The sequence below is a fragment of the Melanerpes formicivorus genome, unplaced genomic scaffold (assembly GCF_026170545.1).
Source record: "Melanerpes formicivorus ecotype bairdi unplaced genomic scaffold, bMelFor1.0.p_v2 SCAF_1, whole genome shotgun sequence".
Lineage (NCBI taxonomy): Eukaryota > Metazoa > Chordata > Aves > Piciformes > Picidae > Melanerpes > Melanerpes formicivorus.
In genome coordinates, this window is record NW_027142353.1 from 30,719,128 (window position 1) to 30,737,696 (window position 18,569).

At 39.1% G+C, this 18,569-nt stretch overlaps 1 protein-coding gene across 9 annotated transcripts in view; it reads left to right on the forward strand.

The window, feature by feature from the left end:
- Positions 1-17,778, forward strand: part of INPP4A (inositol polyphosphate-4-phosphatase type I A) — a 148,180-nt gene extending 130,402 nt beyond the window's left edge. For all 9 annotated transcript variants that reach the window (XM_068138995.1, XM_068139011.1, XM_068139003.1 and 6 more), the window contains 5 exons: positions 3,041-3,181; positions 4,395-4,492; positions 4,885-4,997; positions 5,371-5,525; positions 14,833-17,778. In XM_068138995.1, the coding sequence (XP_067995096.1) occupies positions 3,041-3,181; positions 4,395-4,492; positions 4,885-4,997; positions 5,371-5,525; positions 14,833-14,965 (640 nt within the window). In that variant the 3' untranslated portion in view covers positions 14,966-17,778. The remainder of the gene's footprint in view (positions 1-3,040; positions 3,182-4,394; positions 4,493-4,884; positions 4,998-5,370; positions 5,526-14,832) is intronic.
- Positions 17,779-18,569: the final 791 nt, after the last annotated feature.

Consider the following 18,569-nt stretch of genomic DNA (forward strand, 5'->3'; position numbering starts at 1 on the left):
CCTCCTCCTCTTCTCCCTCGTCTGTCTCTCCTAAAGAGCCTATAGCCCCCCAGTGCAGCACTCCAATCGTGCGTGTTGTCCCACCAAGTTTCTGAGATGGCGACTACATCATAGTCACCCTGATGGATCAGGACCTCCAACTCCTCTTGCTTATTGCCCAGGCTGCGTGCATTGGTGTACACGCACTGCAGCTGGGTTCCTGACTTCTCAGTTGACCCTACCTTGTGCCCTACTCTTTCCTCTGCAGAGGGACCGATTGCCTCACCCACCCCATTCAGACCTAGTTTAAAGCCCTCCGAATGAGCCCTGCCAACTCTAGTGCTAGGACTCTCTTACCCCTTCTAGATAAATGCACCCCATCAGGACCCAGCAGGTCAGGTGCAGTAAAAATTGTCCCATGATCGAAGAAACCAAAATTCCGCCGCTGGCACCATCCCCTGAGCCAATTGTTGATGGTGTGGGTTCTCCCATTCCTCTCAGTGTACACCCCTGCCACTGAGGGAACTGAGCAGAACACCACTTGAGCTCCTGCCCCATCAATCAATTGTCCAAGGGCCCTGAACTCCTTCTTAATCGCCCTGGTGCCCTTCTTGTCAATCTCATCACTCCCAGCCTGTATCACCAGCAGAGGGTAATAGTCAGTGGGCTGGATTAATTTAGGGAGTCTCCTCGCAATGTCCCTAACCTGCACCCCGGGTAGGGAGCAGACCTCCCTGTGGGATGGGTCGGAACAACATATGGGTCCCTCAGTACCCCCCAGGAGAGAGTCCCCAACAGCTATAACCCTTCTCCTTTTCTTTGTGGAGCTGGTCGTCATAGCTGGTGGGGACCGCTTGGGCTTAGGCTCCACTCCGCATGGCTGCTCCTCAGCCTCAGCCCTCTCATCCCCATTGCCCTCAGCCTGCAGGGCCTCATACTTATTATGCAAGGGCAGCGGAGGAGGAGGAGAGGGTGGGGGTGGATTTCTCTTGCCACCCCTGGCAGGGACCTGTATCCATCCCTCTGCGTTTGCAGGGACCCTTCCCTCAGCAGGGGAGATCTGCAGAGCCTTCTCCCACAAATCTAACTCCCTTTCACTTTCCCTTATTGTCCTTGGCCTAGATACCTCCTCCTTCAGCTCGGCCACTTCGTCCTTCAGCTCTGCCACCAGGCTGAGGAGAAAGTTCACCTGGTCACACCTGACACAGGTGTCCTCTCCCACCCCTTCTATTCCAAGTGCCAGGCTGAAGCACTCTCTGCAGCTGGCAGCCTGGACTCCAGCATGCTGATGAAACAGCTCTGTCTGGGCAGATGCTGCTTTTCTACCCTTCATCCTAGTGACAACCATGGTGCAACGTTTGAGTTGAGTTTTTTGTTGTTGGTGGTGGTGGTGGGTTTTTTTGCACCCGGCCGATTAGGCTATTGAACCAAACTGGCGCCACATGCACAGCCCGGGCGGGATTTAAACCTGCCGCGGCTGACATCGGGCTCCCGTTCCCGTGCAGGCTCGCGAGAGCATGATCCTGCCGGCTGCCCCTTACCAGGAGTCCTCCCGACCCGTGAAACCCCGAAAGGAAGGCAAAAAAAAAACCCGAGAGAAACTCACAGTTCAAGCAGAGCGGTTCCGAACGAGCGGTCCCGATCGGCTATCGAACCAAAATGTTTGCATTCTCCTGTAAAGTGGAATGGGAGTGATCCGTTACAACTTTATTATGATGGGAAGTGTTCACAACAGTGACACTTAAGTTTGAAGGCCTGCTTCACTCTGCTTATCAACTGGTCTTGCACTCCTTTTTGGCCTGGGGCTGGTGGGCCACTGCAATAGAATTCTTGCCTAGAGGGAGACAGCTCATACATGAGGATGAAGCTGTGGAAGGACAGAGATCTCACAAAAGTCAGTGTTTTAGTGTTTCTGTATTTCAGAGTCTGTTAGTTTTGAATCTGTTTTCTGGAGGAGATAAGGCTTATTCAATTACACCTCCACTGTAGGACACTAATAAGCAGGAAAACAGTCTTCATTAGTTTCAGATATGATAGTGTTGCTTATTATTTTGCTGTCTAGATTTTATTCATTGAAGAGAAGAAAGAAATGACTCATTAATTTTGGTGCAAACTATTGGGAGCTTTACATTTAGAGGTGAAAAAAAGTTTTTTTTTGCTTTTAGATATAGCATAGAATTTGTGTGTTCTTCCAATGTAAATGAAATGTTGGGTAGACCAGTTTTAATTACATGCTTATATATATCTCAGAGCTCTTTTGCTGTGCTTGAGAATTCTGCAACTGTAAAGATGTGGATGTAGCAACCAGACAGCTGATAGGTTAACACAAAGCACAGATGTCACAGCAACTTGTGTCATGGCAGTTCCAACTTAGGGTAATATGTCTGTGTTGATGTTATGGGTTAAGATAAGATGTGTTACCTCATGTTTGCCATGAGATAAATAATATACAGTGTTCCTTGCTTGTAGCTCAGCTGACCCAAGGTAACCTCTTGTGCTGCAGGAGCAGCTTAAAGGCCTCACTCCGAAGTTCCTGTATTAGTGCTTTTGTTAGCTTCCACTTCAGTATGCTTGGGTTGCTATGATTGTTGCCTCTATCCTTCTGCTCAGAAATGTCAGTACTAGTTACAGTATTGAAGAGTATATCCTTTAATGCATGTGCATCATTGCTAGACTTTATCACTGTAAAATCAAATATACTCAACTTTTGATGAGATGGGATGTGACAAAGTTTGGGGGTTTCTACCCAAGTTGTACAAGAGCTACAGTATTAGTGATCATAGATAAATCAGCTTTTGTCAGGAAATTGGCAGACCTGATTGAAATGTCCCTGAGGATGTAAACGCAACATTATGGATTGCTGCAAGTTTGTGTTTTGAACTAGAATAGCTTTTCTTTTTAGGAAAAAGCTGTGGCAGTTCCTTAAAGTCATCGGCCTTGACTGATACTTGTTTTCAATAGTTGTATTATGTTCTAGATGTTATCCCTCTTTACATAAATAACACATTCTCAGAATTTAGCTTTTGTATCTTTATGTCTAATAGCAGTTTATTCTTTGCAGCGATGGATTTAATGTGAGGATCCCTTTGCCAAGCGCCTTGTTTGATTTGTTGCCACGAGAGATTCAAAGTGGCATGTTATTGAGGGTTCAGCCTGTTCTTTTCAATGTGGGAATCAATGAGCAGCAAACCCTCGCAGAGAAGTACGTATTCAGTCATGCATGCTCAACCTTAATGGCAGTTCATCAATCTCCTGTTCTGATGGAAGCATGTCTCTATGGAATTGCACTGTTGCATTACTAAGTGATTCAATTTCTCCAGTACATGAACAAGGGAATACTAAATGAAGCTGTTTAACGCAAAACAAACCTTAAAATGACACATAGCTGTGGAGCTCCTTACCTCATGGATTTAAGTCTAGTGCAGGTTTCTATAGTTCAGAAGTGAATTTATAGAATGGGAAATCTGTCATGGGCCACAGAGGTCCTGCTTGTGACTTGAGATCTCTGTACAGTCCAGTACAGGCTGAAGGATCATTCTAACTGCTGCTGTGGATTTTGCATTCTCCCCTAGAGTCCCCTGTCAAAACCCAGAATTGTGGGCTAGATGGGCCTCTGTTTTAACATATAATCACAGCACTTATGTAATGCAGCACTATTCTTGAAAGTTGAAAAATATAATGATGTAATTATATCTGCTAGAGAAACTGTTCAGTTTTGGAAGACTCACCAGAGCTTCCCTCTGTTATGACCATAATCCTGTAAAGAATAATGGGGAACTGCAGTGAAGTCAGGCACATGTGTTGTGTGATAGCAGCCCTGGTACTTGAATGAAGTGTGCAGTGTGATGGGGGACAGCTAGGAGAGGTCTAACAAAAGCATTCCAACAGCTGCTGTTGCCTATAAAGGGAGGCCAAGGTGAGCAGCATAGTTACAGATGTCAGCACTGTGTGTGTACGTAGATATGGCTAGATGAGATGACTTGTGGCATTTTGGACAATATTTATTATATTCATGGTTTTTTACTCCTAGGTCAATGTTTCTCATTTACATATCTCTATCTACTGATGTTACGGCTATTATTTTATTTTATTTTATTTTAAACTAATAAATCTATTATTACATGTTTGAACTTATGCAAAATTATTTATTAGATACATATTTTATATTGAAAGAGAGACACAAAAGCCAAAGAATTTTAAATACTGTCTTATACAAGATTTTTGTTTCAGCTTCCTTCCGACTTTTACTTTCATACCCATATCTTTTCTTTTTTTCATAATGAGTTGCTCTGGTTTACTCTGGGATGAATCTTCAAACAGTTTTCTGGTAGTCATATTGCCAAATGCAGTTGTTTTGAGGAAGGAGTGAAATCTTTTACTTTGAGCTTAACTGGAACCTTCTTCACCTTCTAAAGGTTTGGAGACACCTCACTGCAAGAAATAATTAACATGGAAAGCTTAGTTCGGTTGAATTCATATTTTGAGCAGTTCAAGGAAGTTTTGCCTGATGATTGTAAGTATTTGGTTCTTAATGGCAAATTTGGTCAAACAGCACGATTCAGTCTTTTTTTTTTTTCATTTGTTTGCATCATGATAGTTATTTAAATATTGATGTTGCTCCAAGATTAGTAACCTCCAAGTGATGTAACTTTATTTTAAAAAAGTAGCGCTATCAGATTCTGAGCCCCTGAAGTTTAAAATAACCTGAATGCATATTTCCAGTTGAGTTTAATTAAATTTGGGTTTTTTGTGCTACTAAGTAATCAAGAATTGCATTGATTGCTGTAAGCTTTGACAGTTCCAAGAAAACACGATTGTGTTTGCAGCAGGCATCTAGGAGCACTTACCTTTGTAAAACTGTTGAACACAGGTAAATAAGTACAGTTTGTTTTATTTGCTTTATAGGTCTACCTCGATCTCGTAGTCAGACGTGCCTGCCTGAACTGTTAAGATTTCTGGGACAGAATGTACATGCAAGGAAAAATAAGAATGTTGATATCCTTTGGCAAGCTGCTGAGGTATTTATTAAGCTAAGCATCTCTGCATAGTTCAGCTGATTTTCTGTAAGCATACATATTTTCCCTGTTTTGTTACTGATATGTCCAAATGCCTCTATTTGCTTGCATGTACCTTTGAAATGCTACTAGATTAAACCTCCTCTAGAATGAGACATGGAGAGATAAAATGTATTTTGCACATCAGTATTTTCCCTATAATTATATGAATTATAATTCATGTAACAAAATGCTGGTTTCTCAAAGATGACAACTTTTGACATCAAAGCCAAAAGATACACAATATTTGTGTCTCTCTAAGGAGAAACATAGGTGTGTTCTCTGAAAGAAGGGTATGTGTGAGGAAAGAATTATGAATTGTGTACCCCATTTCTAGGTATGCCGCAGACTAAATGGTGTTCGATTTACAAGCTGTAAAAGTGCCAAGGATAGGACTGCCATGTCAGTCACCCTAGAGCAGTGTTTGATCCTGCAGCATGAACATGGAATGGCTCCACAGGTCTTCACCCAAGCTCTGGAGTGTATGAGGAGGTAAGAGTTTGAGTGCATCACTTAGTCCTGAATGAGGAACCACGCAAACTGCAGAGGAACAGTGGTTTCTGTTTCTATCAAAAGGGGGAAAAAAAGTAAAATGAAGTCACTGCACAACTGGCTGCTGGAATTCATCCCTCCCTTGCATGTATTAGTGAGTTGCATATGCTAAAGCTGGTTGTGACCCGATTTGCATCAGATACACTTTAGTTTTTAGTAGTGAATCAGGAGCTTTCAGAGAATCAGCATGGAGAAATGGGTTTGCAATTACTGCTGAACTTAGAGAACAGGAAACTGGTGTTTCTTTGAAAGTTGTTTAATGTTGAGGTTACCTGAACAGTTGTAGCACTGGTTTTCTTAGTTCTAGATCAGGCAGATTTCTCAGGGATGAGCCATCTTTTTTTCTTGGAAACACAGACATCTGCAGTTTGCACTGGTTGGCTGTGTGTATTCTTTAGCAGTGAAACACTGCTCACTTGGCGAAATGTCAGTATGAGTGTTTCACAGTACAGCAACCGAATTTCATCACAATGTGTCAGTGTGCTGTTGTCATATCAATATAATGATGTTATGTATTCTGAAGCAGCGGAGATGTTTGCAGAATTAAATACTGTACTTAAACAAACAAAAAAAATCTGTTTACTGTTGTTCAATGCCTTGTTTCAAGCACTGCTGGAAAACTCGGTAACTCACATACCAAAAGAAAGGATAAGAAATCTAGCTTTAGTCTTTATCAGTGTAGTTCAACAATGCTGTTCAGTCCTGTTTTTCAACATTCACTCTTACTGAATGTACTGTACCATGTGTCGTCTCACCAAATTCTCTAGAGTGTTCAATTCTCTTATCCTTTCTGTATGTTTTTTGCTGTTTGACCCTTTCTTACTCTTCAGTTACCTAGAAAGAAAAGATCTCGCAGAACATTTGCAGACTCCTACACTAATAATTTGTCTCTTTTATCTATATCTAATTGGATGTCACTGGACTTCTGTATTTTCTCCTTTTTGCCACACTTTTTGCTATATCATTAAAGAGTTAGTACAGTAGATGAAAACTGCATTTGGAGAGTAGTTAAATCTTGATGTTAGAAATACTACAGTAAAATGGAGTTAGGAGGCTCTGAAATGTCTTTATTTAAATTGTGCAACTTGTCATCTTAGATATTTAGCAAGAGTAAAAACTGAGTAAGTATAATACTAGCAATCTTGTTGCTTTAAATTAGTTACTGCGTAATGTGATTTTTTTAATGCAGCTGTGAACACTGTAGAGACAGAAGTAAATAACATTATTGTTCTGGACCTTCAAACTATGAATTTAACACAACACAGGATCAGATAAAATACTGACCCAAGAAACACAGTGTTTTATATGTACCTACACAGGGATATCGAGAGAGGGCAAATTTGATAAAAAACTTTGTCTCATGTCTTCTAGCAACATCAGGGACTTGCTCTGACAGGAAAAAGACATGATTTTCTCTCCTGTTAAATTTTTGACTAAGAGAGGTTGTGCAGTCCTGGCTAGTCCTGGAGGAATACTAAAATTAGACCGTTCTTCAAGCTCATCACTCTTTCTTCTTTGCTTCTCATTGCTCTTTGTGGTAGACGATTGTGGTTTTTTAATTATTTGCCAACTCTGCTCAGGAACTGTCGAGGGTTGGAAGGGTAAGGCCCAAAAGCCTCCTCCCTCCCCCCTGTAAAGTAAAGGGAAAGAAAATTGAAGGGAAAGGGGAAAAAAAAAAAACTCACAGCTGAATTAGCAAAGCAATGGGTGCTGTATATTTACAAAGCAGGGAAACGCAGGGAAATATATACAAATTTATAATATTTACAATATATACAAAGATATACAACAGAGTAGCACAGAAATGAGAGTTCCCCCCTCTGCTGAGGGGGTTTCCCACCTCCGCTCCCCCCTCTCTCCCCCTTTCCCCAGAAGCGGGTTAGAAAGAGAAAGAAAAGAGAGAGAAAGAGAAAAAAATTAGTAGTAGTTGTGTGTTAATTGGAAAGCAGTTAATACAGGCCTTATCAGTTTCAAGGCCAAAGCCTTGGCTGAAAGCCCAGCACAGAGAGCTGCTGCCCTGCGGAGGAGCGGAAGCAAGACTGAAGATAAAGGTGCAGGAATGCCCAGGATACCCTCCTGCACTCCCAGTTCAGAAGGTGCTTCCTCCCACTCTACCAATGAAATTAGTTTAGATCCTCTTTTTTTGTTTACCTACTTCCGTCCACCATATTCCCTTTCTTAAGGGGACAGCGTCAAACGGTCACAGGAACAATGGCACAGAATTAACAAATCTTAATGAAAGAGATAGGATTATGGAACAAATATGTAGGAGTCCTACTCTACCCAAACATATTTCAGCCTGGACAGGATGAGCTGACCAAGAGGACAAACACAAGAAGTGAAAGGGTGGCATTTAGAAAACTTTTTATTTTAAATTGATGTAATAATACTGGAAAAGGAAGGTTTGTTTCAGTCTCATTAAGACTTCTGAAGATTCAGAGTCAGTTGGAAGGATGGAGAAGTACTTTTAAGTTGTGGGACTGAGAGGAAGTATTTAGTCTACTCTCTACTGGTAACTTTCCAGAGAAGAAAAGCATTCTTGCTTACACTGTTCTTGAAAAAATAAAGCACCTTCTTCTGTGTGATGTTGGTCTTCAGATGAGTTAGTTTCACAGATTGCATCAGGTTGAAAGGGACCCTCAAAGGACATCTTTTCCAAACACTTCTCACTGCAGGGACACCTCCAATTTACTCATCCTGAGGGACAGACTTTCCTTCTTAATCTTGTGATGAAGATGTACCCACGATAATTATGTTTGATGAGCATGAAAATCAGGGAGAGAACATTGTGTGCTTGTTGTAGATTACTGTAGAAATTCACAAATAGAAGTTTGTGACTTTCACCTTAGCAATAGGTATCCTATTGGAATAAACTCATGTTTCTGTGAATGAGTTGCAGCTTTTCCAGCCTGAAATTAAATATTGGTAATTCACAACTTACAAATAGTAAAATCATGATGACATGTCTGGAAATCCAAACTACAGGGGAAATGACTACCTGGCCAGCAATGGCAGCTCAAGAGCTAAAGTCCAACTGAATCACATAGTCTCTTCCATCTGCAGCAGTGTCAACACTCGCCCCTAGACCTGTGAGTCCCTGACCTCCCTTCAGGAAATAGTCACCTGCTTCACTATGGAGTCCATCACAGTCAGCAGTGTGACTATCTGCTGCACTGTTTTCATGGCTGCAGGGGAAACACTGCTCCAACATCTGGACACCTCCTTGTCTACTTCGCTGACTTTGGTGCTCACAATGCTGTTCTTTGCATCTTCTCCTGTCAGCCATTGCTGTGCTGGCTTAAGACAGTCTGCTCCCACCCTCCTCTTTCCCCACTCACTGATGGGGATAAAGGGCCCAGGAGGCAGAATTGTTAGTTGAGATAAGGACATTCTACTACTTTGTTGCAGGGATATCAAATTACATAAATGAAAACAGGAAAGAAGGAGAAAAATACCTGTCAGACAGAATCCCAGCTGCCTCACATGAGCCCCACAAATTTGAAACCAGAAAACAAAAGGGCTGAACCCCAGCTCAAAAACCAGGGAAGAAACACAAAAAGCCCAGAACAAGAAACTTTACAAACTATAGAATATGTTACAAGTCCCACAGACCATGGCCAACTCCTTTCCTGTCATGCAGTGAGCATGACACTCAATATACGATCCAGCCTGCTCTGTTGCTCTGTGCCACTGGGTAGGGGGCAGCCCTGTCCCCCTATCTCTCATCCCCCCTAGTGGGGCCAATCCGCTTAAACCAATACACATGAAGTGTTTTGCTTTCTCCTATGCATTCTTTCCCCAAGGCACCATGACCTTGGTGGAGAAGCTCATCTGTGCCTGCAGTGGGTCTGTCCAGGGAACCAGCTGTGTCTGGCATGGGGCAGCCTCAGCCTCTCCTCACGGAAGTTTCTCACACAACCTGGATTGGCAGGGTATTTTCTTTGTCCTTTACCCTGGCCCTCTCCTAGAGGCAGTCTGCTGATGAATGCTTTGATTGAAGACACTGCAAAATTTGGTATATTTGGTATTTCCAAAAGGTGATATTTCATCCCTCAGGTGGAAACATCTACATGGGTTAACAGTGACAAGGAAAGCAATTTCCAGCTTTTGCCTCCATTCCCACTGGATATGTCTGTGCATATGTCTTTGTGTAAAATTAAGTAGCATGATACTAATTTTTAATCATAGAGATGTGACGTGGTGTTCATAATGGCATCAATATAATTTTGAGCCTTTCTTCCTTCTTTGCATCTCCCATTGTTTTACTTCATTATCTATATCCTAAAAAACTTTTCTTCCTCCAGGCTATTCTGTTGAGCCTTCATCCACAGCTTTCCAGTCAACATTAGCTTTCCACTTACTGATTCTTCTGATCAGACACATCTCTCTGACACTACAAAGATTATTGGGATTTGTAGGTGTCACAGATTAAATCTGCCTTACATAGGTGTATACACACCAGATGTGAAAACATATTTTGATCACCAATTTGGATATGTTCATTCATATAAGAAATGCAATTGATTTAGTTCCCTGCCCACCTAATTCCATTTGACTTCAAGTGTTGCCTGCATCTGAAGGCTATTTTTCTTCCAATGATGTCTTCCAATACACTGTCTGTTAGTTACCTAACCTTGATACACAAGCAGCAAGGTAGGATATTACCTTTCATGGCTGAAGTGAGTACGCTTGTTCTAAGGGCATCAGGATCACAGGTTGCATTCAGTTGTTGCTTTGTAGAGTTGAACGGCACAGGGTGTAAGAGTGATCCAGAATGAAACGCCATGCTACAAAGGCTCACGTTACCTGCAGAGGTGGTCTCCACAGTAGGCCTTTGGTGCTCAAAGCAATGTAGGAAGCAGGGGCATAATGAGATGAGCCATGAAGCATGTCTTGCCTTCACATGCATATACTGAGGTGCTTCAGAAATGTGCATTTAAAAAGCATATACACACACACTTCAATTCGTGCTGAAGGAGAAAAATAAGTGGGTGGTTTGCGGTTCTTTTTCTTTACATATTGAGCAGATAGCAAGATGTTAAATTACTCCACTGCAGCCTACATGGAAAGATGTTGGAAAGGGTCAAATACTACAATGGTTATTCATGTTCAGCTTGCTATTCAGAGCTCCACTTCCTTACAGCATGCGAAAGCATGGCAGAGCAGCATGGGATATTATTGCTTGGTAATCTGAAAGAATGAACATGGAAAACCATTGTTGTTCAACCTACATGTGTTTATTTTCAGTAGACTACAGTACTTCTTTCTTATTTTTCTCTTTTATTCTCTTTCCCTCTCCTTATTTCTAACTGTGCTGATACATATTTTTGAGATGTTTTTCCACTCTTTCTTTACTTCATCTTCTTTGTTGTGCTTTTCCCCCCATGTCTTTTCATTTTCTTGACCATCTTGTGTTGCCATCTCTTATTATACATTCATTTGCATGTCTGTCTTTCTTTTTGTTTGATTTTCCCTCCTCCCAACCTTCTTCCTTTTCACAGCATTGGAACACGGGAAATAGTCACCCAGAAGAACTTGAGTGGCTTGGTGCCCATCCGAGATTTCAGACTAGATCCCAGCCTCCTCTACTCTATTCCCTTATTGGCTCTCAGCCCCAATTTACTGATTGTGTGGCTGTTTCTGAGCATAGCATACCTGGTGGCCAGATTACGTTGCAAATGAAGATAAGATTAAAAAAATGCAGAAGCAAAAAAGTGCTTGAATGTATATTGCCACTTGGTACCTGCTGGACAAAGGAATGTGTCATAGCATTGTCTGCCAGGAATTATTATTATGCCTTACAATTTTACGTTTCTATTGTACTAAACTGTAAATATATATCAAATTATTTTATCAGAAAGTATTGTATTGGAACTTTAAATTATTGTTCTGCTTTCAGTGCTTGTAACATAGTCTGACATTGGCCTGTTACCTCGTTACTTTAGCCAGCCTCAAGATCTCTTACCAAGTACAGTTTTGTGTTACTTGTTTCATGTATTCCAGAGAAAGGAACTCTGCCTGAAAAGAATTTGTATCTTTTTGTATATTTAAGCTGTGTGCTAAACTTGCCTTTCATTTTTACAAGGTATGAAGAGACAAATATAAACATGGGTGGGGTTTATAAGAAATTGTTTGACATTTATTTAAAGAAATAAACAAATTTCTACCTTCATTTCAAAGCATAATATCCAAATCACATTGCTGAGCAATTTGTAGAACCATACTCCTCCTGTTCCTTTTTCATGGTTAAGTATGTTCTAATAGACTAGTGTACCCACAGAAGAAACAACTTGTGGTGCACTGCATGCAGAATTATTTGACTCTGTTTATAGATCTACATTTTGTAATATATTGAAGATAGAGAATGACTTGTGGTTAGGAAGAGGATGTAATTTGCATTAGCCTGCTAATGATCCGTATCTGTTTCAGGTGCTCTGTTACAGAACTTATTCTGAAACAGGGTCATTATCATCCTAGAAGTTAAAGATACTGGCCTTTCAATAAGAAAGACAAAGTTCAGGCAAGAAGAGGGGAGGTATTGGCTAGCTCCTTCAGTAGGTGCATTTGGGGATTTCCATTGGGTTTTGCTTTAATCACACTAGAATAATACTACTACTGTTATTTCCATTTTTAGGTGTTGGACAGCTTTAATAAATTATAGTGTTGATAGTGACTTAGACATAAATGAACGATGGCAAGTTAACATTTAAGTAATGCAGAATAACTGCAGATGAAATTTGGCCATCATTTATCTGTAAAAACAAACTGGGAGATGCCTATTAAAACTCTTGATACAGTGGTCTGACAGAGCATGTCAATAGCAATAGCTGATCAAAAACTTAACCTCATTTAATGTAGTTTGCTAAATTCATGAAGGGACTTACTTTACTTGGTGCCTGAGATGACAGAAAATTTGGCTTCTGAGGAGAACTTTTGAAGTACTGTGGTTTCTATTTTCTACTATTATTAACTCGCTCAACAAACATAGGTAGTAATAGCTTTTATTATCAACTTGAATCAAGTTTGAAAGCTTGTGAGACAGGTAAGCTTAAAAGAAAAACAGAATAAAAATTAGAATAAAATCCTATATTTGGTGAATATTCTAACCGCAGGAGGAAAAAAAAAAAAAAGAAGTATACAGTTACATTTGTGTCTTCATGAAATCAGACTGTACAGTACACTATCTCCTGGTATTTTTCCTCACTGTTCTTCCAATATTTTTGTTTTTTAAAAACCAAAAACCCAAACAACCAAAAACTATCAAGACATATATATAAAAATATTTATTTTCATTTCTATATTTATCTAAGTATCCTATTTATTTTTAGTTGCAATGACTTTAGGTAAATCCTTACTGCTGCTAAAATTTAAAATCATGGTATGATGGTATTGGACATGTCCATGTCCCATGCTGATACCTGATTCTCTGTACATAACTCTTCTTTCTGAATAATGCTGGTTCGTTTGCTATGAGTACCAAAATCTAAATTTTTACAAAGTAAACAAATGTTAGGTGGGTCTGTGGCCTTGTTCTTACCATGTGATAAGTGTCTGTGTTCAGTTTAACAAGGTGTGAAGGTAACTTTAGTAGGCATATCTCCACTGGGCTGCCTGAGATTATTAATCTGTTTAAATAAAGTATGAAGGCTTTGCTCACGATTAGCATTATGGTTACAGTAAAGTTGCATACTGCTTATGTGCCTCCAAGAGAAGAAACAAGGAACATGAAATACTCGGTGAAATACATCTTTATCATCATCTCTGTGGTTCAATTCTACCATAGTAGGGCTGGTGCAACAACCAGATGTGGTGAAATTACTTAATAGAAGAATGATTCGCTTTGGAGTGAAAATGCTTATCAGGCATCTCATATCTACTGGTTAAACTTACTGCTTTTACTAGTACTCTGAACTATTTGTGGAAATTTTTGATGAATCTGTTTGACTGCAACAGCCTTTGGAGAGGTTCTGTAAAACACAAAGCAATGACATAAAAAATAGTGTCATGACACATGATCCATTCTATAAAAGGCAGGCACAGGATGTGCTCCAGAGACAAATTTTAAACTTCCTTAAAGCAAAACCCTACAGTGTTTTATGCAGTCAGACTAGGTGGTGTATACAGAACACAGTTACAATCAGTTTAATTGCTCAAAATTAGAAGAACAGTGAGATTAGTAAGAGCAGAGAGCTTTCCAACTGAGCCAGAATCCAGATCCTGCTTTTGAATCAGATGACCACAATTCAGATGGTACATGCTGCAGTCATCCCCAAGGCAGGAATAACGTGACATTTCCACCATAAGATTGTGTACTGTACTCTTTGCCATGAAGGTCTGGTATTCATTGTTTAGATTTCAGCTCTCTATCAGGGAAAGACATTCTTCTACAAGCCTAAATTGATTTATGTTTAAAAGATAGTACTTCCTCTTTGTACATCTGTTTTTGAATATAATCAGAGGAACTCTGCAGTAGTTTTACAAGTGTAAAGAAGCCTTTTAACTGGAGTAAGGTTTTTTATTGTAGCACAGAACCTTTGTAATGTGAGACAGTTGCACCAAAACATTGGTAAAAAATAAATTCTGCACAGCTTTGTTTCCTTGGGCATGTGACTGTGAGCACAGCCAATTTTTTCTGCACCCACACAAAGCTGCTATTTCATGATCAAGATTATTTTTTAGACTATGTTGGTTTTCAAGTCAGTTTATGCATGCAGAGATAACTGGAAAGTCATTATTTTTGTATCAGCTCTAATCTTAAAGTAAATACTGGTAATACTGACATACAGGGAACAATAAAATTACATTAAAGCTCTTACTGAGAGAACAAGCGTTTTTCTTTTTCAGTGTAATATGCTAATAAATTAGCAGAACTTCTTGTGAGCTATCTCTTGGGAATCCCTTGTGCAATGAGGAGGCATGTGAACTCCACAACAGTGTACCCTGAAATACATGAAACCATTGTGAAAGAACTTTTTCAGTCGATGTGCTGCTGCTTTTTAGAAATGCAAAACTAGCAATCAGACATAGCCTGTGTCCATTGTGTGTGCTTCTTACTAGCATTGTATGATAAGTCATCATTTTTAATATTTGCAATGGCAAATAAAACACTCATTAAATATAACCAACTTTTTTGTTAATGCTATAAAATAACCAGTTCATTTCATCTTAGTTTAAGTCTTTTTTTTTTTCCTTTTTTTTTTTTCCCTTTTTACTGCTGTCATTTTTTTGTGCTTTTTTTTTTTCCCAGTGAGGGTTGTCGGCGAGAAAATACAATGAAGAATGTTGGATGTCGCAAGTATGCATTTAATTCCCTGCAACTGAAGGCTTTCCCAAAGTATTACAGGCCTCCAGAAGGAACTTACGGAAAAGTTGAAACATAAGCATACTCTGTCCTTTAATTGCTGTTCCGTTAAAACATGTGGATACACTCTAGATTAATACATGATTTTGTCATCCAGAAGAGATAAATAACTTTTTTTGTACGTTTTGCTAGGTTATACAGAGCATGTTACTTACGGAATTGGAATTTATAGTAACAATTATTCTGACACCTTAGCTTGAGAATAGTGTGATGACTCTCTGCCTGTTTAAATAGCCTTCAGTGTATGTAAGATAAGCAGATATTGTGCTACTTAATAATTACCTATATGCAAATAGCTGGGTACCTCCTGGATGGGCAAGGACTCTAAGAATGGCATTTAGGCAGCTGTTTCATGTGACATATTTTTATGCTGAGTTGACTGAGATTGAGCTTGTAAATAAAAAGGGATTGGATCCTAGGCAGTTTTAACAACTGTAGAATGCAGTTACAATCAAGAAACAGAGATTTAATTTTTAAAAAGACACAACAAAACCCACCAAACAAATTAGCACAATATTAAGACAGGAGTATAAATCATTTTACTGTATATAGGATGCCATCTTCATGTGTGAAATTAACAATACATAAAAGGCCAGACATACAAGGTTTCATTTCTAGCTCTGTTCAGAAAAACTCCTGTTATCTTTGGCAGATAAGGACTTGGGCACACATCTTAAATGGTTTTACAGTGTTTCAGAAATGTAATACCTAATTAATGCCAGCAATGGTGGCCTGTGCGCCTCTCCAGTCTTAAGGCAAGATCAAGCTGCATAGCATGCTCAGTCTGTTTATGGTATCTTATAGTAACACATTTTTACCCATGGCTTTTTATAGCACCTCTGAGTTGTAAGCATTAGGATCTCAGGGGGGGTCCACATTTTTTTTTTTATTGCTGTTTTTCTTTTTTACATACCAATTTTTAGGTCCTTACAAAGATGCTCAAAGTGCCCAATTAATCCTCATTTCCTTCCAAACTGGTTTCCATTTACCTTTGCATTTACCCAGGCAGATGTTCAGAATCCTGGGAGGGTAAATATGATGTTTTTCAGAGTATTTCTGAGGGAGGTAGTGACTCCCCATGTTAGGAAGGACCTGCTCCTGTGCTACTGCTAATGCCTATGAATCAGATAGCATTTGAAAACAAAAAAATCTTGAACAGATTTCATCTGGAAAGAATGCCTTTGAAGCTAAATTTTGACTTCAAGTCATCTCTAGTTTGTTCAGCACACTGTGCCCATTTCCTCTTGTTTCTAAGGATATAAACTTTAGAATAGTAAATTCTATTAATTTATTCTTGTGAGACTAGCAACAGCCAGGTAAGTATATGGCTGTTTTCTAATTTCTTGCTCCCTCTCACTGATGTTTGTCTGTGCTGTCACTGCTCTATCAATCAGTCATGCTCATTCTGCTCCCATGTAGGTTTGGGGGTTCCAGGTTTAGCAGTTTTTGCATTTTGCTTTTTGTAGTTTAACATTGAGCAGCACGTCACAAAGCCTGGTCAGAAGAGTTCTGCTGAACTAGGTTGTTATCATTTTGTTATCAGTTGCTCTATAATAACAAAACCCTGAATTCTGTGCAAAATCAGTGTATGGTAGTACCTGTCCAGGTCTGAACAGATCATCTGCAGTACAACAGTCCCTTAGAACCTTTACAAACCCTGTCCTCCAATTAATAAATTAGCGTTTATTGTATCTTATTCATAAACAAATGTCTGGTGAAAAACTTTTACAATGGAATCTCTGTAGACATGTTATTCCATTAGTTCTGCTCAACCTCCAGCCCCTGGCCCATTATTAAATGCTAAAATTATTTTTTTATTAACTATATTCTTTATATCATTTAGTTTTTATGAGTTGATAATTTTATTTTGTATATTTCAAACATACTTAATTATATTTTGAGTCATGTATTGTTACACTAAAAACCTTCCAACATTCACCTTCTGAATAAATAAGGTCTGCTGTAACAATTATCAGAGCCGCTTGCTTAGACCATGGCCAACAATCATTAGATCAACTCTAGAGCTTAGTGATCCTTTATTTATTTTGTATACCAACATATTCAGAAAAAGTTGATCAATTTTGTGTGTGTATGGTTTTTGCTCACCATTTTAAAATGGTGGGATATCAGTCTCAAGTTATTTTAACTAGTCTGATTTCAGTATGCTTACATGTAAAAAACATTGTTGCCCAGCTTTTATATATATATATATATATATATGCCATTGTCAGTACATGCACATCAACAGGCTCATTTAAAGGGTGTTATGAACAGTAAGATCTCAAGGAGTTCATCAAAAAGAAAAACTCTGAAACTTGAAATCCACATAGGATGCTTCACAAGGGTGGAGTAAGCTTTTTTGTTGCACAGGAGAGGTGAATTTTAAGATTACTGTAAAATGAAGTTCTGTCTAATTTTCTTTTTTTGAGTACATTTTTTAAAAATTATAAAACATACAAAGATTAAAAAAACCAAACTGTTGCCAAGTATGTTCTGTGTATGTTCTGTGAAAGTACCTGCAGCACAGTTGCCTTTTGTTTCATTTCTACATGTAAAATTATTGTATAATACAACACTGTTTTGTCCCAACACAACTGTATTTGCCAAGCTGTGTGCATTGAAATATTTTTATTTATTTCTTTTGGGGCAGTATTAATATATCATAAACATATGGCTACTGTTTTATATATTCTAGTTCATGCAATTCATGTATGCTGTAAATGTGCTAGTCTTTAGGATGAAAACCAATAAAGAACTGACAAGAGTAACAAATTGTGGCTTGCTTTTAATGCAGTTGTGGTAACTTAAAATAAACACTTTCCAGTTCCTTGACTTGATGTTCTTGATCTGGTGGAGAATGTATTAAGCTGTATTATGCTTGGAGATACTTTACAGATACACAAGTCAATTTTCTGTAGTTAGGTCAGTCTGTCCCACATGCTATACATTCAGCAGAAACAGTTAAATAAAGAAGCAGTATGAGGGGTTTTGGTTTTTTGTTTGTGGTGGGTTTTTTTGAGTACCAAAAAAACTTCTGCAGTTTTCATTCAAAATGCAGACAGATAGGAATTCCTAACCAGCAGATGAAAAATATGTCTATATACAAGTGTGTGTATGCATGTGTATATATACATTTTTTTAATTAGTGTCCAAACCCAATCTATCCATTTTCTTTCTAATTTAAAAAGGTGGTGTGTTTAAAAGATAGTTGAAAGTTTAGGATCTTCAAAAGACATTTCAAGCTGTTACAGAAATTGTCACTTGATGAAGCTGGCATGTGTGTCTTCATAAAGACTTCTCCACTCCAAACCCAAAGTGACTGTGAACCCAGGTTGCCCATGGACCTGTGGCTATGTGAAGGGTGTATGTGTGTCCATGGGTTGTAAATGATGCTGTGGGGAGCTGGTGAAAGCAATAAATAACTGCATGTCTCAGTTTGGAACCAGAACTTGCTCTGTTTCTATGCCAGGACTTTTGCTGTGTGATAGCCGTCAGGGAGGACTTGAGCTCTGATACAGCCTTCTATGTATGCGCACTAACTGCTGCTCAGAAAAGCCTCCCTGATGTCACAGATGTAATGTCTTAAAGTTTGAAATATGTACTGTGACAAAAAAAATAATTCA